Here is a 24730-nt window from a genome sequence, read left to right as displayed (position 1 = left end):
TCTTGTTCCTTTGGTGTGATAAAAGAAATTTTGATGCATTTTCTGAAAATAAATAAAGAACCCTCCTTATGTCTTTTAGAATTGAATATTAATAAGCTGAACTATACATATAAGCATTGTTGTGAAACTTGGTCTTGGCAAATTTTCCAATTAAAAAACCGTAAATTTGTAAAAATAGTCTTCAAAAACATGCATGCTACGGAATTTAGAGAACATATTACCTATGTTTCACAGAGTTCCTGGGACAAGGAAAGTCGGATGCATTTGTGGGATGGTAGGGAATGGGAGGGCATTTTTAGAGGACGGTAGGGGATGGCGAAAAAAGGGAAAAGTTAAAAATGTAAGAAATTTTCAATTGTTCATATAAAAGGTATTCATTGTATACATTATAGTCATATTACATAACATTAAAGCTGAATCGAGAATTCACATGAGAGTCAATGGTAATGTGCCAATTAACAAAATTTCATTGTTTTCATCGACAATGTGCATATATGTTATTAATTTATTATTTATATAACAATTGTTCGACACACTCAATATTGTTTGAGATCTAGGAATGTTAGTTTTGACTAGCGTCTTGCAAAAGAATATGCAAGATATCAAATCTTTCCTAAAGCTTAGTATATAAACAAAAATGCAGATCTAATAAAGATATTTAGGAAAAGCTGAAGAAAAAATTATTATAATCAAAGAAACTTGCTAAACCTCTCAACACATGAAAGGAAATCTTTTAACTCATGACACATTTCTGATTTTCAAAATAATATCACAGGGAATGTGCAGAATGTTTGTTTTGCACAGAAAAGGAAAAAGGCTATGCAACCAAGAAAAAAGGCTGTGCAACCAAGGGTACCATGTGTGACAAGGGAACAACTTGTACAACTGAAAAAATACTTTATGCAGCAAGAATGATACTTGCACAGCAGAGAAGTCTCTTACACAACCACCAAAAACCCTTGTCAAGTAATGATGATCTCTCGCACAGCAACTAGGAAATCCTTTTAAAGTAACAAGAATGTGTGATTACTGATTCTCCAATACAAATGTTCGAAAAGACTAAACTAGCCTTTATTCATGCCCAAAGTCACTTCCAGAGAGCTAGGATAATCCAAAATACTTTTCTTTGGATGGGACAGGATTGAAATTTTGTCTCAGGAGGGAAGGAATTTCAATCTACCAGTCTAGTGGCTAGGGGAGAACTTCCTATTGCCTTTCTCTATCAACTGGTAGTGGCAGGAGGGGAATAGACTACTACCTCTATCCATCGACTGCTGATGGAAGGAGTGGAGTAGCCTACTGCTTTTCTATTTCCTGCTAATGGCGGGAGTTCAATATCCTACTGATCAATGATTCCCCAACCTTACTATTGGAATTAATACTGGTTGGTGAAGGAACCTGTATCTCCCTTATTGGAGCATCAGACTCCAGAGGTGTATCTGACTCGGACTGAATATCTCTCTCTTTAGAAAAAGGAATTGATGATGAATTAACTGGATATGTCTCTCACTTTAGCTTGCTGGGGTGGGCGGGAGAACTTTAGCCCCCACCACTATAGTTCCCTCCCACCCGGTTTGAATAGTTGTTGTTGGGTGGGCCACTACAGCTATCCTCCCACATACCCCTATTTGATTGGATGGTGTCTTTGCCAAGGGATCCACTTGCTAGAACCAGATCAACTTGACCTAGTGTTAGCTCCTACCAATGCTACCTCTACCACTACCCCAAAAAAAATGATGAAAATGACCTTTTTTTGAATGGATTGTTTTATTTCAATGTTGACTAACTTTTATAACTTGGACTCTTGAGTTATTGGTGAGTTACTTGCAAGTTTTGGGTGAGTTTTCACCTATAATGTGCGAGTGAGATTTTCAATGAGTTACTCACAGATCCTATCTAACCCACGAGTACTCACAGGTCTTGAAAGCTATTGGTGATTTTTTCAACTATGCATGTAACAAAGGAGAGTGCCACAAGGAACACAAGCCAACAACAAATTTGGTTTTTTTTCTATGTCCTTAATAAAGTTACAATTAACATTTGCAATCTAGGTGATGATATGTTTGAGCCTAAGATGACTTTCAGTGGACTTGACATTTCTTGAAATAAGAAAAATGTTTACATGAAACCCTTGAATATTTCTATTCTTTTAATAAAAACCTTTGGTTCAAGTGTGGTAGTTTATTTTCTAAAGTGGTAACTCGAAACTAGCCACAGAAGTCAATATTTACCTCAATTCATGAAAATAGTGCACATCAGGTGAAAGCCCAAAGTGTAATGTCCCCAGTTTGAAATAGGATTTAATAATAAAATTAAAATATAGAAGAATAAAATTAAAAAATAAAAATAAAATTAAAATAATTAAAGTTTAGTTAAGTTTAATGAATGGTTAAAAGCATAGTTCCCAGACTCGGACTCGGCTCGGACTCAGCAAGGTCGACTCGACTCGTGACTCGGCTATGACTCGGCTACGACTCGGCAAAATAAAAAAACCCTTGAAATTAAGAGATTTTTAACAATTTAAAACTTGTTTCATGCACCCATTATTGAATAAAGCCCAATTATAATGTGTGCTAGCTTGTTATGCCATGAAAGACATGCTGGTAGAGTATCTACTTGTTTGGGGCTTTTGTTTAGTATTTTCTTTGGCTAAATTGAAATTCTGGGAGCACCAACATGAGACATCATGAACATCTTCACTTGGAAACTGTAAGGAGTGCTTGTGTATGGTAGCATTAAATAGTGTGCTTGTTGAACTTAGGTTTTACCTTGGGACTATAGTTGACCTTGGTCTTTCTTGGACCTCTTAGTTTTTAGGCTATATATATGTTGGATGGAAGGGGGAATTGTGAGGCCAGAAGGGTTTGAAAATATGCTCCTTATAGACATGTCTCTTGCCAAAAATAACCTTGTGCCCCATGGGGGGAATTTTTGGGATGTGGGGACAGGTAGGAAATGTCCCCAACTCACCCCCTTTTTTCAAAATTTTAAGAAACATCCCTGTTGTGAGGTACTCACACATTGCCCCATTGCAAATGAAGACCCCTACTTTTTGCTTTCTAGGGTTAGCTCTTTTAGTTTTGTTGTTGGTCGTTTTAGTGTCTTAGCCTTTGCATTGAAGGGATTGAGTTTCTTGTAATGTCCCCTTCTCACTGATGACCTTCCAATGGTCCAATAGCCTATTCTTGAGACCCGTAGGCTAGGTGGAATGAAGAATGAGGGTCCAGCATTGATGAAACAAGGACTTACTATTTTTAGTAAGTCAGGGAATGGCCATTTTGGTGTCACTGTCCTACTGAGCTCTCTATGTTTTACCTCTGGACGCGATGATCATGTTTTTTTGAGCAGTAGTTCTTGACTTACTATTTTTAGTAAGTGGCTGTGTGGCACAGTTCTATTTTTAGCAGTTGATAGGGTTCTGATTCTACAGCAGTTTTGTGGTCGTCCGGGCTCAGTTTCATCCTGGTTGTGATAATAATCAGTACGGGAGTCATTTGCGACATAATTAAATATTAATTCCTTATCCTAAGGTTAATATTTAATTAATCTGATTATTGGCTACTGGTTTATTAAATTTGGGATTAATGCCTATTTTATCCTAAATTGTGGCGAAATTCATGTGTACTATGGGATGTCGAAATATTTTAGGTGAACATTATTTCATGTTGCATCTCCATTATGTGCCAAGTGATTTACATGGGCCCTCCCCCCTTTTGGCGTGAGTCTTGACTTAGGAAGAAAGTGGCGCTACACTTGGGTCCACTTGTAGTGGAATGAAATTCAAATGCAAGGCGTGGAATTTGGAGGAATGGCATTTGGATTTGAAGGGTGAAGTTATAAATATGAGGCTTGGGCTCCCATTTGCAGCATCTTGAAAATTTGTAATGTTATGCTGCTGGTTTGGCGACAGAACTTGAGGCTTCGGAGTGCGTCTCCCTAGTGCTACCCAGTTTCGTACTTGAAATACAGTACCCAACTGTGCATTGTATTCTCCTACATTCTCAGAGTTTACCATAGACAATTTTGGTGTTGAAGTGATTCTGGAGACTCGCTGGTTTTGACTGTGGCTGAAGCATATTTTTTATCATACCTCTCTGTTGAAGTGACTGACGGTTATGGGTATCAGCTCTATCTTCCTTCCCAGCACTGGCGATAAACTTTGTAAGTTTTTAGCACGTTTGTTTGAGTTTTGAATTTATAATACCAAATCGAAATTCTTAGACTAGGCATGGGTTTTCTGTGTTGCATTGGGATGCGTGCAAAATAAATTAGGGTTTGTTTGGGGTGTGGGTTTGATTGGTTGTCATTGCTTATGATGTACGGTGGGTTTGGGACTGGTTTGAGTTGATTTGGATGTAAAATGAGGGAGTCATGAGTATTTTGGTATTTCTATAGGCTGCTGGTTTGTACTTTCAGCCTGCAGATTGGTTGTAACAGAAATTTATATCCTTGTTGTAGAAATCTGCAGTGATTCTTCTCATCTCATCTCTATGTTGTAAGGTTGTTTCAATAGTACTGATCATCCCTTCTTTCTGCTTTCATTTGTAATTCCCACTGCATAAGTGGAAGAGGTTGGCTTGCCACCTTCTCAGTTTTGTAATTCAGTTTTTGTACTTAGTCCTCCCGCTGAATAAGTGGTCGAGTGATAAGTTCAATACAATGGTCCTCCCGCTGAAATATGCGGTAGAGTGATAGCTTAATGTAATGTCCTCCCGCTGAAATACGCGGTAGAGTGATTGAATTTCAGTTTCTTGTCATTTTCCCTTGGTCAGTTTACTGCCAAGAGTTTGGTTTCTATCCTGCTGGATAAGCAGAAGGGGCTGGCTTGCCGCCTAGGCATTGTAATTTCAGTTTGATTATTGTTGCTAACGATCCCTGGAACACCGTATGCTCTCACCCTCCCAGACTGGGCTCTCGGTGAACAAAAGGTGGAAGGGTTCCCTTTCAGTAGTTTGGATTATTTCTCTAACCTTAACGGGTTATTTGTTGTGGATGAATTGTTATTGGCCTAAAAACAAAAAACAATTACTGGGATACTACATTTCTCAAAGGTCATCAAGTCAGGTGGAGTGAAGGAGGTTAGGTCAGTTGAGTGATTAGGGGTTATTTAGAATCTAGATCATTCCTAGGGTTTTTGTGTACTATCCGGTCACGCTTAAAGTTGCTAAATCAAACCTTGGTTGAATACATAGTGTCCTCCTAGGTCCCGTCCCTTACATCAAGGTCAGAGTGAACTCGCCTTAAAAGTCTGGAATGTCATCCTGATCTTGAAATGGCCTGAAATTTGACTGTCTGGAAATTTGAAGGATCCTCAAACATCCTGACAATATATATGGAATATAACTTAAAGTATAAGTACTTAAATGTTATATTCCATATATGAATCCTGACAGAGAGACAACTTCATGTTTTTTTTGAATTTTTCAAGTCAAAACATTGACCTGTCATGGCCGAGTCTTGGAGCTCGGACTCGGCGAGTTATGGTCAAAACTTGCCGAGTTCGAGTCCCGAGTCAGCAAAACTCGCCAAGCTTGGCTCGACTCGCCAACTCAGCGAACTCGCCTGACTCGCGGCGAGTTTGGGAACTCTGGTTAAAAGGCATGAAATGAAAATTTGTGACTCCCTCAAACATGAGGTATAAAAGGGAGAGAGAACTTCATTTGAAACAACAATATGAATCTACAATCAGAAGTGCAGATCTGATTTAAATAGTAAGACAAATGAAGAGGCATTACCTTGTAAGGGATATCTCTTTCCAAGGAGATGTGTCTCATCAATGAGGTATGAAGGTATAAAAAGAGTAATCAATTGATATAAAGAGGAGGGAATATAAATTCAAATTCCGAGTTTAATACAGAAAATTGCAGTTATTGAACCAATCACTTAATTCTGGATAAGGCATTGGATATTCAGCAGATCGATTGAATAATACTGTTTGGTACAAGTTCTCTGTAACTAATAGAATAAATACTGCATTAATAAGTATACCTCTGAACACTAATGATTGAATATTATACTGCTGTTATGATTATACCACAGTAAACATTAACTGCATCTGAATTATGAATTTCTATAATTTATTTATTATATGTAAAGTATATGAATTCTTTCATATTTTCTGAGTGCTTTCAGCCATGGTAGAAAGAATGTAGGATTGCAAGAGGGGTATGGTGATGGGGCACTCCTCTAGGTACACCACCTCAAGGTGGGGACTAGATGGTCCCATGAGGCCAAGGGGGTACAGAGGGTACTGCCCTTGGGCCTAGAAGAGATGGCTTCCAGGGCACCCTGTTGTAACCCCATTCCCCTATCATGGTGCATCAATACAAGCAGACCAATCATAGAGAAAGGTAAAGGGATGGCAAGATGAGGGGGAAAGGAAAGCGGACACCTCATTGGGTAGACCACCTCATATGGATGGCATGGGCCACATGAGGCCAAGAGGGATCGTATATCCGCTCTTGGGCCTAGGGTAGATGATTCAAGACACCCCATCGAAGTCACACTCTCCCATGCTCTCATATAGTTGAGCCTTCCAAAGATATTAAATTTTTTAAAAGGCTTTATGATTGAATTAATAATTCTGCTATGAATTTACTGATGCTTAATTGTGCTAATCTGATTATTGGAATTTTTGTTGTAAGTAGTTTCTAATCTGTTTGCAGGGTTTCAATCACGTGAAAGGTATTCTCTAAACCCACTTATTTATTTGGAAATTGAGAATTAGGGCAAATTTATTTTTTACCTTGGGCAAGTTTCATTGATATATGAAAAATCTATCATCAAGGGAATAGATGTGTAATCAAGTCAGCTTCAAGAGGTGTTTATCGCATGCTCTGATGCTTAACATCTCAAATTTCAAATGTCAATTTGCACTTACCAAGCTAATAATGGCATGCATGTCCTTATATGAACAATATAAGTATGCTGTGCCAATCACTTCACAAAGTACTGTTGACAATCATGTTGTAAAAAATTTCTAACAATCAAGTAAATATGTAATTCAAAACATATAAAGTTGGCAGCCAATTAAATACAACCATAAAAAGAATAAGCAAAACATAAACCTGAGGACAAAATGCAATCACCGATGTTGCCAAAGAAGAAAATGTGAGTGCTGCAGAAGCACCCATGGAGTCCCCCAACATCAAAATTGCCTTATAATTTTTCAAGGCCTCCTCAAGCTCATTATAAAAGTACTGACAGATCCTTCGATTGTTCTCTTCATGTAATGGCTTCTACAAAACCAAATGAAACAGATCATAGATGTCTTGCATTTATTATAAATATCAAATAGAATGTAGATAGTTTAGTACAATTCCAAACTAAGCTTTTAAAAGTTTACTCACACATGCTCTAAAATATCATTTCATTTAAAGAAGCTTCATTGCCTTGCAATATTCATATTTGCTATTTTCATTTTTTGCAAATCCATCTCTAAGTTGTATAGAATGTATAAGCATGATATGGACAGTGTGTATTTTCTTCCAAGTTGACATTGTGACATTAATTAGGCCCTATAAATGACTCTTTATGATCTTCATTCTTTAGTTCTTCAATTTCAGTTTTTTTTTCTAAATTTCTATTTAAAATCTAGAACATGTGATATATGACTTGAAATCAAATAGAAAAAGAAATGGCTATCATTTTTCTTCACCTCAATTTCTAAGTTGTACATACTGTAGGAGAAAATATGTGAAGTGTGTTTCCTTCCCAGTTAACCCTTATGCTAGTTATGGTATAGGGAACACATTTGCCTAAAAGGATAACTCTATTTTACCAAAAAGGGCAGACAAAGTTTTGTCAAATTTATCAACACTGCAAACCTGAATTGACGAGTCAAGAGTTGAAATTTATAAAATATTCGTCTATTCCTTTCCAACTATAGTTGCACCTAGCAATTGATGGGCTAAGTTCCTTGACTATGTGGAGGACTTTCAATAAAAAAGGAAGATTCTCATTTTTCAGATCTGTAATAAGAAACAAAGCCATTGAAAGAGATTTCCACAAAGCTCTGATTAAGGAAGCAAAAGGACATTAGGAACAAATGATGCCTATTCTTCAATCTACAAGCAAAGGGAAGAACACATTTGTAGATATTATTTGCAGATTTGGAGTTCAAGGTAGAAGTTCAAAGTCATCGTTTGGAGCTATTGTTAAAATAGTACTATCTATTTCCATGTAATTCTTGTTTTGTGTTTAGATCTGGTCTCGTGCATATTTTTGGAGTTTTGGATAAGATATACATCTATTGTAAGAGGATATACTATCCTAATTTCCCCAAATCACTACCGTGTAATATCTTTCATGGTAATATAATCAGCATGATTGGTGTTCACAATTTACCTATGTGTTAGCAAGTTACAGAGAAAAAGATTTCAAAATTATTTCTGTTTAAAATGAGTAAATTAAATGTTATAAGAGTGTTCATGGTCTTGTTCGATGACTGGATGAGTCCAGTTTCTGCGTAGAGTTGAATCTTTTTGAAGTCTTCAAATTCAAGTTCCATGGTATCTTAGGGACCTTATTGGACTATTATAAGTGGTGTTTTGTAGTCTTGCTACAAGGAGAAAGCTACTCTTCATTGGGTCCCCTATCCTTGATTGCATCAAATGCAAAGCGAAGATGACAAAGCAACCAAATTCGTTGCGTACATCCATCACCCAAATGCAAATCATTATGCAAAAGACAAAATTTAAGTACAACATCACCATGATCAGCATTTTCTCACCATCAGTTAGTCCTATTATTGACCCTAGAGCTGAACTTGCTCACCAGCTCTCTCTAGAAGTATTTTTGAAGAGGGCAGAAATGGAATATCCAAGAATCATTGGAAAAGGGACCGAATGGAATTTTAAAATCTTTGATATTCTTATTTGGATTATCTTGTCAATGTTAGCATTAGACAATGTTACACACCTTCCAAGGGTACCTAGGGGATGAGCCAGACACAACAAAGGCCAGGGAGCAGATTACATTCTCATTTATTTGTCAAGAAAGTTGAGAGACATTCAAGTGGCCTTTCAGGTTTGTATCTTCTCTTCCAGAATTTTAGCCTACTGAAAAATTCTGTATCATATTATCAAACTTGAGCTGCATGCAGTTCCTAATCCTATCACCAATTTTCACTATTTGAATAATGCTTTATACTAAGCCTACAGTAATATCTATCCAAACTCTCATCCATAATGAGGGAGGTAAGGGAAAAAGGGCTCCCCTGCCATACCCTTTTTATGCTCCAATCCAGTAGATTACAAGAAATGCCAGTGGAAAAAACTGAGAAAGAAGTTGCCACAGCTATCAACCACACTTAGAAGAAGCCACAAAGAGACACTAGTTATTTTAGAAATGATCAATCCACTTTATCATATGCCTTCAATAGAAAAATCTTCAAGAACTTGGATTTCGATTTAGATATCTTCATGGAACTATAGCTTCTTGGGTCACAATGATTCCATCTATTTTTGTGACCATCAATAAAGCCTTTTTTTCAAGAGAGAGAATGAAATCTGAATTTTCTTAAGCCTCTCATTCATTGATCGGTGATAGTTCTATAAATGTTGTTGCAAAGGAGCAACGGATCTTTTACACTTCATCGCCATTTCTTTTTGAGGTCACAATAAAGATTTTTTTTTTTGGCTCTCAACACACGTCTAGTGATGCAACATTCCAAAAAGAAGCACAATACATCATGCTGCTTGTGGTGATTTCATTGCAGCTTAAATTGTAAGCCATATTGTGGTTCTTTGTTCTATGTAACTTTTTAATTTATGTTTAGCACATCATGCTAAATAAAGAGAAAATATTAGAAGAAAAAGAAATCAACAACAGAGACTGTTTACCTTGGTGTTAATATGCCAAATTTTTTAAAACAAGATATCCAATAAATGTCTTCGATATTATTTTAAGCAAGTTCTACTAGTGCGACAACATTACCCATGCCATTCTTCATTAATTTTCCTCCTGTATATTATAGTCAAATCAAGAGGCTAATCTAAACATTTGAATGGCAAGGACAACTACCTCTCAAACCCTAGGAAAGGCATCAAGCTCTCCATCTTCTTCCAACAATGGAGATGGCAGCTCAACAAATGCTAATGATGGCGATCCTGATGATGGCTTTCTTGTTGAAGTTGTTTGGGTGCTCGAAGGCACTGGGGAGGAAGATGTTTGGGCCCATGGAGGCATTGAGGACTTTTTGCTGCTAACCTGCCATCAACAATGGAACAATACCTAGCGGCAGATTTCATTCCCTATTCTTGCGATGGCAGATTTGCCTCGATTGTTGAGGATGGAGTTTCTAGTATTGTTGTAATTGAGGACGATGTTTGGGCAAGTGATTTTGCTAAAGAGAAGGGAAAACTTCTTGATATTCTTTTTGAGGCTCATAAAAAGGGTTAAAGGCATGAGGTAGATGGGAAGAATGTGGTGGAGATCGATAATGGTGTTCCATTCTTGAGATTGTGTAAGGGATTTGTTCTCCTTCCATCTGTTGAGGACTTGTCTTTTGTTGAGATGGGTGTTGTTTCTTCTTCTCTTATTGTTGTTCATGTTTCTTTATCTCCTATTGATGTTCTTATTTCTTCCTCACCTATTGTTGTTCCTATAATGGCCACTAGGGTTTTGAAAGAACATTGTGAGATGGAGGCCAATGATGTGACTATTGGGTTTTTTGAAGAGGGTGATTACCCTAGGGTTTCTACTAAAGAGGGTGATTGCCTATAATATCCCCCTTGAATTTTTTCCAGTTTTTTTCCACAGTTACATTCAACACAACACTTGTTAAGGTTAGGAAATGAAAACCAAATGCTGCTGAAAGTAACCCTCCACTTTTTGATCACCAAGAGCCCAATTTGGAAGGGTGAGAGCATACAGTGTTTTGGAAGGGTGAGAGCATACAGTGTCGAGGGGATCGTTAGATGCCAATAAATGAAAATTATTACAATCTTCGGGCGGCAAGCCAACCCCTTCCGCATATACAGCGGGATATTGAAAACAATGCAATCACCTGGCAATAAACCAGCCAAGGACAAGCCAAATAACTGAAGAATGCAATCACTCAACAGCTTGTGCAGCAGGAGGACTAGATATGAAAATTAATATCAACTCCACCGTTTATTCAGCGGGAGGACAACATTACAATCAACTCAACTGCTTGTGCAGTGGGAGGACAATATTACAAACTCAAGATAGGCGACAAAGCTAGCCTCTTCCACTTATGCAGTGGGAACCAAATAAGAAATCAGAAAGATAGCTGTTAGTACTACTAACTAGCTTTACAATTCATTATAGAGATTTATGAATATAAGAAATATTGCTAATCTACGGTAGGCCGGTAAGCCAGCCTCTTCCACTTATGCAATGGGATAGCAGAAAGCCAAAATGTTGTTGTTAGTACTACTAACCAGCATTACAATGAATATAGAATTTGATAACAAAGTGCTGATTATGAGCTGACAGCTGCAACAAGACCTCCAAACACCATCTAACAACCCAATCTACTCACACTCTCAAAATCACACCCAAAATCCAACTTTCAAAAATCTAATATATATGACAGTAGGCTGGAAATGCATAACCAGCAACACTAATCCACACCAAAAAGCTCCTAACTCACTCAAATCACCCAACAACACACCCAAACCAACAATAAGCATTGAGCAACCAAGTACGAACTGGAAAACAACAGAAATATGACCCCAAACACTCAATGCGCTTCCCAATGCACCTCCCTAATAAATACGTCTAGGCTGGAAAATACGATTTGCATTTAAAATTTGGAAACTCATCACTAAGGTCTGAAAACTAAGAAACTTACAAATCTTTTCGCTGGATACATAGAAAACTTTAGAGCCAATACCCAAAATCAATAGGAGCCCGCACAGGAAACTAGGAATGAAAATATGCTTTAGCCATGACGCCAACCAGCAACCAGGAAGCACATAAAATTTCACACAAAACAAAAAACTAACTAATGCAAACTCTTCTCAATATGCTCTATCTATTCCTCTGAGTGAGAAATAGCCTCTCCACAACTAGGTGCTATATCTCAAGCATGAAACTAACATAGGCTAGGAAGCTCGCGACTTCGAAGCACAAATCTGGCACCATTCCGACAGCACTTCGTTATACAAATTTTCATGGATACCCAAATGGGAGCCAAAGGCCTATATTTATAACTTTTCGAAAATGACAAATTCCAATCATGCAAGCCTTCGAAAATGAAGAAACATCCTCCCAGAGGTAGGAAACCCTAATTTATGCTTCCGACTAGCCTACAGGTCTCCGAAATAGGCTAACGGTCCTCAAAACAAACTAGAGCGGAAAAGGGGACATTACATTGCCCTAGGGTTTATGAGGTGGAAGTGCTGATTCAAATTGATATCTTGGATTCCCTTACTACTATTTTCTTGGCTTCGGAAATCACTTATTGGGAGATTCTTTGGCAATTGCCACAACCTTGATGCTGTCGAAAGATGGATGCTTCAAAGTTGGAAAACAAAAGTTTAGGTTTGCTACTTGTTGATTGTGACTCTCCAACACAAACTAAAATAACAAGTATTCTATCCTCTCTTGAACAAGGAAACCTCAAATGCTAAACAATTTGATCAAATAAGGCAACCCTAAGGTTTATTATGCGAACAATTCGACTTTATGTTGGATGCACTTAGTGAATGATATGATTTGTTGATATCACAAAGCGACTTGTGCTTTGCTAGAACTGGAATACTAAACTGACTTGAACTTCAAATAAAAGACAAAAGGAAAAGGTCTCAGAGATGGTTACATAGCTCATGATTTAATCCCCTCATATCCCGGAGGGGATCATTGCTGACCTCTTACGAACACCTCAGGACTGGAGGAAACGGGAGGGCTTACTCTCCTGCAGGATTATTGCTTCACAACTACCTGCTGCACCTCAAAATGGCGGATAAAAATCAAAATCCTACACCGGGTGAGACGAAAACAAGTCAAAAAGTGAAAGGGGGACCTTGTCGGCGATGGGGAGTGTGTGCAACGCACAACAGGAAATTTGTAACATTTCCATGTGGTTGAGAGGCAATTCCTTGAGCGCTATTTCGACTAGGAGGTGGATTTTGTTCCATTTCCATGTGATGGAAAGGGAATTTCTTGTATTCCACGACTTGGAAGTGGAATTGCTAAGGAATTTATTGCAATTTCATGACTAGGAGAAGGAATTACTTACCTTCTCACAACTTGGCCAAGGAATATGGGGCATGAAAATGTCTTAGTCAAGAATTTTCTAACCTTTCCAGGACTTGATGAAGGATTTTGTTGCACAATTCCATCTTGGAGACGAAACTCGAAGTGGAATTCCATGATGAAGATGAACTTTACATCATTTTTTCCTGGAATTTTGGAGGGTTGTGATCTAGCACCTCAACATGGATTTTACCTTGTAAAACTCAATTCTTGAGAAATTTGCTCATTCCATCTCTCACCTAGGAACTTTCTCTTCATTATTCATTTCAACTTTAAGGTTTCTTCCTTCATCCTCATCCAAGTGCTGGAATTCCCAATTTGACTCTCTTATTCTTGACTTGACCTGGCCATTCCAAAGACAAACTTCACACTTGCTTAATAGATTAACCAATGCATTCATTCAGATTGACAAGATATCACTTTCCTTTTCAGAGCTAGGAGACAAAATTCACTGCCAAGCTACACAAAACTAAGAAAACCCCTATGCTAACAAGCAAAAAAGAGGGGGTCCCCAATTGCAATGAGGCGTGTGTGTTTACAACACAACACTACCATGAACAATCTTTTCCTCTTTTCTTTTTCAATTTGGAAGATTGCTCAAAGATTCTTCCTAATGGTCCCTGGTTTTTTGGGAAGAATGGCCTTTGTCCTAAAAATTGGTCTATGGACTTTTAATCTGATGAATGATATTAGCTTCGAGTTTCTTGTTTGTGTTAGATTGCTCAGGCTGCCTTTGGATTTCTAGAATGAATTTTTTTTTACGCTTATTGCCAATACATTTAGTCATTGCAGTGCTATTGATCTGATCACAAAATTCAAAAAGTGTTTGTTGTTTGCTAGATGTTGTGTGTTTCTAAAGAAGAACAAGGTCCTCTCTACTCGGGTTATCATATCTTCCTAATATGGTGTTTGGGTGCAACAATTGAATTTGAACACTCTACACTCTCTTGTTATCTGTCATTGTTGTTATAAAGTGGGGCATACTTCTATGAGTTGCTTGAACAACAAGAAACACCATTTTGTTTGGAGGAAAAAGGAGCATACTCTTGCTACTATTGAGAAGTCTATTACATCCTTTGAGGAGGTTCAAGAGGAAGACAATAAAGGAAAATCTCCTATGGACAGTACAAGGTTGGATTGCTTTTACCGCGGTTAAATAAAAACCATTGGAACAATTTTATTAGCCACTCTAACTTTGCGTTGGGTGCTTATTAGGTTCTGTCATGTCTTGTCTTTTGCAGTTTCTTTGTTATTTCCTGGCTGTCCTTTGTTGTCCTGCTGTTCTTATTGCTAAACCTTCTATTGTAAAGGGGTCTGGGCCTTTTCAGAACCCCTACTTACCTCAATAAAAAACATCCTTGGAATTTAATAAGAAAATCACACACATTAGAAAATGGATCAAAAACAAAGTTAAAACATAATATATAGGAGTTCAAGGAGGATGATGGAATCAAGGAAGATGACTGCCTCGTATATAAGAATATGTGGCACCTAAAATTGCAATAAATCAATGGAAAGGTAGGTAGGGAAATTAATTTTGTAGCTACAAGACATTATCCAAACTTCTGGGGATTTAAGAATATCTGCCACAATTTCCAATGATTGAAGAAAGCAATGTTCTAACCATTTAGAGGACTGGATTAAGATAGTACCAGTTATCACGTGGTTATCAAAAAGGATTCTATTTAAACTAGCCGTCCAACTTTATATTCTCAGAAACACAGGGAAACTTAGATTTTACAAGATAAAATCCATTTTTACCGGGATTATTTTTGAAGGCATTTTAATCATGTTTTGATGTTCTGTATACCATGAGCGTCTACCATCAACCACATACAATATGTCAAATGCTGGAAGAATGTTACTTGCAGTCATTTCTGCCTTCACTCTGCGCAATAATCCACCCCTGGAAGATATAAGCAAAGTTAGGCTGTATCCTTTACCATCACAAATCACAAGAATCACAATATTTACCTCAAAAACAAAATTTCAATCAATAAAATAAAGACAAATAACATATATGATTTGACAAAGGTCCCAATGTAAGATGCTTCAAGTTTCTTACCAGTTGGGAACCCCAGGTGCACTTCCAAATGCAACTACAACAGTGTTTGTATTGATTTGGACCTGATCTGTCCCCACAGAATGCTCTAGCTGAAAACAAAATTTAAAGAGCATTCAACATGCATTTTAAGAAGGAAAAATATAAATAGAAAATTTTATTTATAGCTGAAAATAATATTTATAATTGAATAGCGTACATAATGTGGAGATAAATTCTAGGAATTACATTGAAATGTTGAGCTTTGTACTTTCCTAAGAGTTCAGTAGCTTTATATACCCTAAACATTTTTTCTAAAGTAAACACATGTTTGTAATAAATTATTTTTTGTTAAGTATTCAACACCTCAGAAGCTAGTAAGGAGGTTGCAATTGCACGGTTAAGGATCCCTGTACTTAATAGTGACCTTGTTGAGTGCATGATAGTCGACACATACAGACCACGAACCATTGGTCAATTAAATCTTGAATCTGAGTCCAAATGTATCCATTTTCCTATAGCAGCTTATGAATTATATAGAACTGCTGGAAAGAGATTCCAAGATGAGATCAAACTGATGCTGGATTCTTCAAAGACATCACCTTACTGTTGTAAAAAAAAATGAGTTGTTGCTTCTGTGCAAAAACCAGCACAAGTCATACAAGTTTGTGGTGCTGAGCAAACACTCTGTGTGCAAGGTCAGTTTATTGAACTGTTTTGCATACACTAGTCTTCAGGAGGCATTCCAGTATTGCAGACATCAATTTTAATACAGTGATTTGGAATTCTTGAGATTGATATCATTAATTTGTTTTGTTATGCTCAAGTTAGTGTAATAATTGAGTAAGTTGGCATGTTATGTTTCTGGACCATGAATGTGTATGTAAGGATGTAATTAGTGTTTGAATTAGTTATGATTGACTGGTACTGTCCAATCCAGGTGGTTGTTGGACAGCTGTCCAGCCAACATGTTCTTCATGGCATCTATACACGTTACGAAAAGGCACATGTTTGGGGATATTGTTGTTATTTTCATTAGTTGTGATTGATCTTACATAGAATCCATAATATACATATTTTTTTTCAAGTATATAAATAAAGTCCAAGGGGTTGTGTTCTATTGGTAAAAGCATTGAGTTCTCATTGTGGAGATCAAAGTTCAAATCCCAAAGGGACATCTAATATGGAATTCAAAGTTGTGACTCTTAGTCTTCCACAGTTGGCTTCTAGGTGGTTTCTAATAAGTGGATTCTAATTTGTGACTCTTGGTCTTCCATAGATTGATTCTAGTGTGGTTGCTCGAAATGAGCTGATGGTGGTTTCTAATAAGTGGATTCTAATTTGTGACACTTGGTCTTCCACAGGTTGATTCTAGTGTAGTTGCTCAAAATGAGCTAGTATTAGTGTCATGGTTGTGGTTGTAGTATGAGCAAATATTAGTGTCATGTAATGGTTTCAAGTTGATGCTTATATGGGCAGAATATTTGTAAACGATCTGGAATATTAAAAAAAAAGTATATAAATAAAGCATCAAGTGCTATTCCTTTTATAGGCATTAATATTAATGTGTCTATCAACTTGGTTTGGATGTAAGAACTCAAATATTATTTTATACTTTGGTGCTACTGCCTAGTCAAATTTAGCTATGACCAGACAGTAAACACTTTATGAACCAAAGCTTGTAGAACATAATGAAGTCAAAGAAGACAAAGTCCAAAGTGTCAGTATAGGAAGATTTTATGGGTGGAGAATATGAGGTGCCACAAACTAAACAAGATAATATTTGTTGGTCTAATTTTTTAGTTAGCTTGGAACGTGCAATTAACCAATACTTTCAAGAGAAGGCCCAAGAAACCATGGTTATACCTGAACTTGTTTGAAACAATATGTTGTGGAACAATCATTGTGATCACTTGATGACCAACAATCCGTTGACGTAAGATTTGTGTAAGAGCAATAAAATGATTTATCATGCAAAGTGCACCAATAGAGAGAACAAGACATAATCCAACTAGAAAACAAAGTCATCAAATTAATTACACTAATGCAGCCAGTGTTTATGATTGTGTTTCCTGACAGACAAAAAAACCTACAAAACCCGAGGACGCATCCCTAGCCTGAAAACCCCCATCCCAGTCCCGGGGATGTTTTGGGAATGGGGGACAGCCAGGGGGCGTTTCCCCCTATCCCTAAATTGCCAGAATTTGGAGGGGACGTCCCCGAAACGAGGGGACGTTTGCCCTAGCTATGGGGGACGTCCCTGAAACGGGGGGGGGGGCGTTTGCCCTAGCTATGGGGGACGGATGGGAATGGTTGGGACGTCCCCAATCCCTCCCGGGGACGCCCAAACATCCCCCATAGCTAAAACTAGTAAAAAATATTAAAAAAATGTCATATTTTCAATTTTTATTTTGAATTTTCTCACATTGGCCCCCTAAATCGTTCCAATTATAAAAAAATTAAAAGGAAACGATTTTAAATTTATAAATTATTAATATTATAATATAAGTTAATGTTAATATAATAAATTAATAATATGAATATCAAATTATTAATATAATAATATTAAATATAAGCTAATGTTAAATTGTTAATTCAAATTGTTATTATTATATATTAAATGTTTAACGTTTTTAAATTAATAAATTATTAATATTATAATATAAGTTAATGTTAATATAATAAATTAATAATATAATAATATTAAATATAAGCTAATGTTAAATTATTAATTCAAATTGTTATTATTAAATATTAAATGTTAACGTTTTTAAAATTTAATATCTATGTTTCAAATGGGGCAAACATATAAAAATAAAATTAATAAATAATAAATTATAAATAGAAAATAATTAATTATTAATTCATCTCTTGAGTTTTAACTCTTAAGTCTTACCATGCAATATAATCATATATGATATATATCGTATATGTATATCATATAACTTATAAGTTATAAGTTTATAACGTTCAATATTATATTGCTCTATTACCAGCAATTTTCAGGGCTTTGACTAGTGATTGAGGGAGGGAGGGACCGACTGGTTGCTGCAGGGTGGATTTCACGTAGCATCGCCTAGGGTTAGCAAATTTCAAATTTGTTTGGTCTTCAGGCTGCTGCAACGTTTGGCTTCAAATTGTCCATTCACCATTAACTGACAATGGATAAAGACTTTTAAAATTTATTATTTTAATTTATAGTTTTAACTTTTAAGTTTTAATAATTAAAAATTAAAATTTAAAATACATGCCATAGAGGCTAGGTATTAAAAAACTAGATTCTCAGATTTTATCATGATTCATTATGTAATTACTAATTTCTGAGAATCCAGTTTTTAAATTTCTAGCCTTTAGGGCATATATTGCTACCAGTACCATTGTATTTTATTTTTTATACTCAATGAATCTTTTAGCATCTGATATATTATGAGAGAAATGTTTGATTTTATTTATTTTTATTAGTTCATTCAAAAAATCAAAATCATAAACAATGAGCAACAGTGGGGGTGACAGTAGTAGTGACAAGGAAGTAGTGGGCAACAACCTCACATATTTAAATGCCCTTCAAAAATTATGGGAACATATGCAGAGGGCCCTTTTAATAAAAACAAACCTCTTCTCCAATATGTTACACCTAGGCCTACGAGTGAAGGGAAAAAAACTTCTGGAGGGAGTAGGGTGTGGGATTGTCATATTTGTTTGAAAGAATTTAGGGGCAGCTACACAAGGGTAAAATCTCACTTTTTGGGTGTTCCAGGCCATGGGGTCATATCTTGTCCAAAGTTAACAGATGAGGAGAGGATAGAGTGTAATAAAATGCACATGGAGGTAGAAATGGGGAAACAAGGTGTGGCAGTCCTAATACCTTCTTTTGCATCTTCACAAACATTTGAGCCTATGACATCCACTATTGGTAGTAGTCAAATTGAGACAAGAGGAAAGAGGACGCTGAGTAGTGAGAAGGGAGGGTCAATAGAATTTTTGTTTAATATAAAAGGACGGGAAGCTACAAAATCATCCGTTGGTAGATTCTTTTTTGCTAATGCCATCCCATTTCATGTGGCACGTTCCTCTTATGTCAAACAAATGGTCATGGATATAGCCACTTTTGGTCCCACAGTCACACCCCTTAGAAATCATAAGCTACGGACTACTCTCTTAGACAAAGAGTATTCTAAGGTTAATGTGTTAATGGAGGATATGAAACGAACTTGGATGAGGACAGGTCGCTCTATTGTAATGGATGGGTGGACTGATGTTAGACATTGGCCACTCATCAATATCATTGTCACATGCCCTGCTGGTTCTTATTTTTTGAAAGTTGTGGATTGTTCAGGGAAGCGTAAGGATGCAAAGTTCCAGTTTGGCATTTTAAGATATGCCATAAAGGAGGTTGGGGCTGCTAATGTTGTAGAGGTGATCACTGATTCAACACGTGTGCAAATCAGCAGGTTTGATGGTGGAGGGTGCTTACAAGCACATCTTTTGGACCCCATGTTGTGTTCATGCATTGAAAAATGCATAGGAAAAATAGATTGGGTGAAGCAAGTGGTGGCAAAAGCTAGAGACATTCAAATGTTCATTTGCAACCACCACACCTCACTTGCTCTCTTTAGATCATTTTCAAAGGAGTTCCTCAAACCCATTGAAACAAGGTATGCTAAATTGCTAATGCCACTTAATTTTGTATCAAACTTCCAATTCTTTATTTTAATTCTCATTCTTTATTTTAATTCTCATTGAATAAAATATAGATATGCCACTTAATTTTTTTATTATTTTAATGAACGTAGGTATGCCACTTACTTCATCTTGTTGGAGAGGATGCTTGAGGTGCATGATCCTCTATAGTTGATTGTGGTGAATGCTGAGTGCGCTAGATGGCGGGAATCAAACTCTACTAAAGGAAATTCTGCCATACGAAAGATTCTTGATGACAAGTGGTAGTCCACTATGAGGTAAGACATTGCCGATTTTATTATTAAATTGTTGATTGTTTTAAAAAATAAATATTAGATTGCTAATTTTCATATTCTGATTTTAATATTTTGAACTTTGCACTTGTAGATATGTTTGCTCTGTCATCTCACTTATTGTAGATGTCATCAAATATGCTGATACAGACTCTCCTAGTCTTGGAGAGATATATGAGACATTTGACAGTATGCTTGGGAAGATTAAGAAAACAATTTTGGCTAAGGATCCTACTTTAGGGTTTTATGAGCAACATATTAGGCCCATTGTGACACAGAGGTGGAACATAATGAACATCTCGCTTCATATGGCAGCCTATGCAGTGAATCCCAAATGGTATGCACCAAGAGATGGAAGGGTGCCTCCATGTGATGATGATGAGGTTTTAGATGGGTTCACACAGGCCATTCATAAGATATATACATAGGAGCAGGCTTCCATACTTCGTGCACAATTCCTTGACTTCACAAATCTTCGTGGTCCTACATTGAGTAAACCACAGGTGAGGTTGGACATAGCTATATTAGCCCAAAGAGACCTTATTGGATGGTGGGCATGGCATGGGAGGGATACACCACAAAGGAAATTGCTTGCCACTCGCCTACTTTCACAGGTTGCTAGTTCCTCTGTTGCAGAGAGGAATTGGTCTACATATGGCTTTATCCACTCTATCAAGAGGAATAGACTTACCTCTAGACGAGCAGAGAAGCTAGTGGCCGTGCATAGTGCTCTTCGACTTCAGGATCATTAGACTCCAGAGTATTGATAGACTCGACCATTACGATGGGATGTTGATCCCGAAGATGTGGCCTAGGTTGATGAGGAGACACCACATGGATCGGTTGGGATTCCATTGGATGAGGTGGACGTGTACCATGACAGTGGCATAGACTCAAAGGACTCTAATTTTGATGCAATGTTAGGAGATGCAGATTAGAGGCAGCATTATACTTTGCTTTTTTGTATTTACTTAGTACTTGTGTACGTCTACAGTACTATTTTGATTTTCATATCGCAATTGACAATGAAACAATATGGCAGCAGTGTAGCCTTTGGGCATTTTGTATGTTATTTCTTTAATATCTATTATCATATGCATATTGACAGTGTGAATGAATTGAAATTTTGAATTATGAGTGCATATTGAGTATTGAGTCTATTGACAATGTTGTATGTTCAAAGTTTACATTCTAAAATGTTTTCATAGTATCATACACATGCTATATCCATGTTTTCATATGAATTTAATGTATATATGCATGCTTTATCCATGTTTTCATATGAACATTTAGAATTTTCTTATATATTTTAAATTTTCCCTATATTTTATATAGCCATCGCCTTTGTCATTCAAAGTTCAGGGGTCCGTCCTAGATTTGCTTATGTATATAATATTTTAAGTATATGGAAGCAAAGAAAAAGCACATCTAAGGACAATGTTGGAGGCAGAAAGACAAGCTATAATGATTGAGTTAAGTAGGAGGACAGGATGAGGCATATTTTTACAATAATCAGGAGGTGATTCTGGGATATGGGAGGGTGCATAGTGTTTGACCTGAAGAGAATCTTGTAATCTGAGGGATGCTAAGAAGGTGATAGTATTTGCATTGCCATCATATTAAGTGACTGTGCACACTAATACATACACATATGAGTATAGTTCACATCACATAAAACACACAATATAGAGAAAGATTCTTATGCTCCTAAACCATATCATGTAATACAATAGCGGAGATATCACATTAGACAAGGATACATCCCTTGCAAATAGATCCTATCCACATAGTGCCTTTCCATGTATGACATTAACACGACATCACCCTTTATGCCTACTAATATGCCATATTCCAATACAAAGGAGTACCCCAAATAAAGAACAACCATCGCCCATATAAGTCCCTTGACTACAAGAGTTAATTTATGTGTACATAACACATTCAAAATAAACACATCTGAATTCCTCTATCACAATACTTTATTAGTTTATACACCTTCCCACATCTATCCTCTTCTTGAGCATTTGCTGATATTGTTGACAATTGTGATTTAACAATCCATGGGATCACATAGTACTTGTTCCAAGAATCCAAAGCTTCCAAAGATTAAATCCTTTGAAGACATTGAAATTGGAGTAATGGTTGGTGTTTGCCAAGCTCTCTAAGCCAAAATGTTTTCCATGTAAAATGTTTTCCCTTGCCCCAATTTTGCATGCATCTTATCATGCAACTCTAATTCAATTTTTCTCAAAGAACATCATGATCACGTTCCTATCCTTGTCTACATTCTTCACATTATCATGATTACATTGATCAAAATTATCTTGACCATACCCCATGGATAATCAAATGGATCAAAATCCTTATGTGATACATTCTATTCCTATATATTCCTTTCTACATTAAATAATTGGCAACATAGGGTTTGCTATACATAATATGTGAAGTAATGACCCCATCCTTGTGCTCCCCACGAGTGAATTAGTTCATGATGAGCAAAGACTAAACTAAATAGTGTATACTTGAGACTCAAAGTGTGACGCATTATGCCTCCCACTTCTAGTGGACTCCTTGCTTTGTGTTGAAGCATTTTTGGGGGTAATGCTACATATTGACCCTCCTCTTGCTCATTATTATCATGTGCATCCTCCTTATCAGCTTGATCTTCCCTTGAATCATCCAAACCATAGTCCAAATACAAAAACATATCTTTGTGTGACATATCACCATCATCCTCATCATCTTAAAGAACCTCTACAATTTCTTCTAAAGCTAGCACTTTTCATTTTGGACCCCTTTCCTTGTAAATTAGCTTCTTTTTCATATACTTTTATATAAGAAGCACCAAAATATCTCTACATTTGGTCTACTTTGGACATTTATGTCATCCTTGCTTGCAAAGATATCTTAAATTTGATCATTTTCATTACCTCCACCTTCTTCTCATTAGGCTCCTCTTCAAGCTTCTCTTCATACTAGGGTAGTTGTGTAATATCCCCTACTCTAATTGCCTCAAATTAAACCCTACAAATGCAAATTCAGGAGATTAGGGTTAAGGGAATTACTTGTAATAATTATCTTTCCAACAACTTCTTGGCTTTTAAGCCTTCCAATTATCACACATAAAACACAAGTGCATATATATATACAAATTAAGCTGTTAATGCTGACAATTAGAACATGCAAATCAATATTCTACTTAGCTATAATCATATTAAACCTATTCTAGGTTTGCGATTGGACATGATAAGAGTGATCCAGCCAAACCTTACTAAGCCCAAGAGCGGAACATTGACCCTCTTGGTCTTGGTGGCAGGCTTAGGCCCCATCCAAGGTGGCCTACTTAGCAAGATGCTGGTCTTAATTTCCTATCCATGCCTTATCTTCCGTTTTGCTACCAACTTATCAAGGTAGGTCCAGTAGGGGGGAATGTAGTGGAATTCTCAGCTTAACCGAACTAAGCCCAAGAGCGGAACATTGACCCTCTTGGTCTTGATGGCAGAACTTAGGCACCCAACAAGGTGGCCTACTTAGTTGGCAGCCTTAACCCTCTTCCTACATCCCTCATCCTTCCCTCCATGACGAGTTTGAATATGTAATATCCAGGCACTAAAATCAAATCAGAATGGGCACTAGATTCTATTCATATGAAACTGATATGCATAATACATGATAAGTGAGAAAGTACATGAAAGGCCAATATAATATTTTCATTATAGTTCCGTCAATGACTAATGCTGATCATATACTGATACACTGTTAGAATGCTGAAATTATAACAGATTGATCATTTCTCTGTAACCTTATTATTTGTATTTATTCCTTCTTTATGGTACATGACTATGGTTGTACTTGTGATTGATTATAATTATTAAATTGTTTGAATGAGAGATTTGATATATTTCAGACTCATAAAATATTCAGAGTGGATTATATCATACCAGTCCCTGAATACCTTCGTTGCTTTTTCTAGATTTCTGAGTGCCGTGTTAATCTCCAGCTCATTCCTTTCTTTTTCTTAATCCCCATGGATACCACTAAGAACAAGAATGTTGTTGCCTGTAACTTAATAACAGTTCTGATCTGATCTGATTGATGGTGCTCTCACTAGATGCTTTTGATTCCTTTCCTTTATATCTCTCAATGTGAGGGAGAGGTCACACCTCTTCATCATGTATGCCCTTTGGCAAGAGACACACCCTTTCACCATTAGCACCCTTTGAAAGATTGCAACTCTTCATTATTTCTGCCCTTTGAAAGGGACACAGCCTTTCATAATCAGATCTGCACTTATTTAAATCAGCTCTGCATTTCTGATTTCCAAATTATCCCCATCTCAAATGAGGTTCTCTTCTCCCTTTTATATCTCATTGTTGAGGGAGACACAACTTTTCCTTTCATGTCTTTTGACTTTTCATTAACTTAATTAATCATATTTAATCACATTTCATTATATTATTTTATATTTTAATTTTATTATTATCATTTATTA

The 24730-nt window shown here is 36.7% G+C and overlaps 1 protein-coding gene across 5 annotated transcripts in view; it reads right to left on the bottom strand.

Annotated features, from left to right (window-relative positions):
* The window catches only part of LOC131032188 (uncharacterized), a 129753-nt gene that overhangs the window by 4102 nt on the left and 100921 nt on the right, over window positions 1–24730 (bottom strand). For 3 of the 5 annotated variants that reach the window (XM_057963126.2, XM_057963130.2, XM_057963127.2), the window contains 3 exons: window positions 15290–15378; window positions 14986–15130; window positions 7068–7238 (listed from right to left, as the gene is read on the bottom strand). In XM_057963126.2, the coding sequence (XP_057819109.2) occupies window positions 7068–7238; window positions 14986–15130; window positions 15290–15378 (405 nt within the window). The remainder of the gene's footprint in view (window positions 1–7067; window positions 7239–14985; window positions 15131–15289; window positions 15379–24730) is intronic. The other 2 variants (XM_057963128.2, XM_057963129.2) reach the window with 2 other exon arrangements.

Source organism: Cryptomeria japonica, chromosome 4, assembly GCF_030272615.1.
Source record: "Cryptomeria japonica chromosome 4, Sugi_1.0, whole genome shotgun sequence".
NCBI lineage: Eukaryota > Viridiplantae > Streptophyta > Pinopsida > Cupressales > Cupressaceae > Cryptomeria > Cryptomeria japonica.
This window is presented reverse-complemented; position numbering and strand designations above follow the sequence as displayed.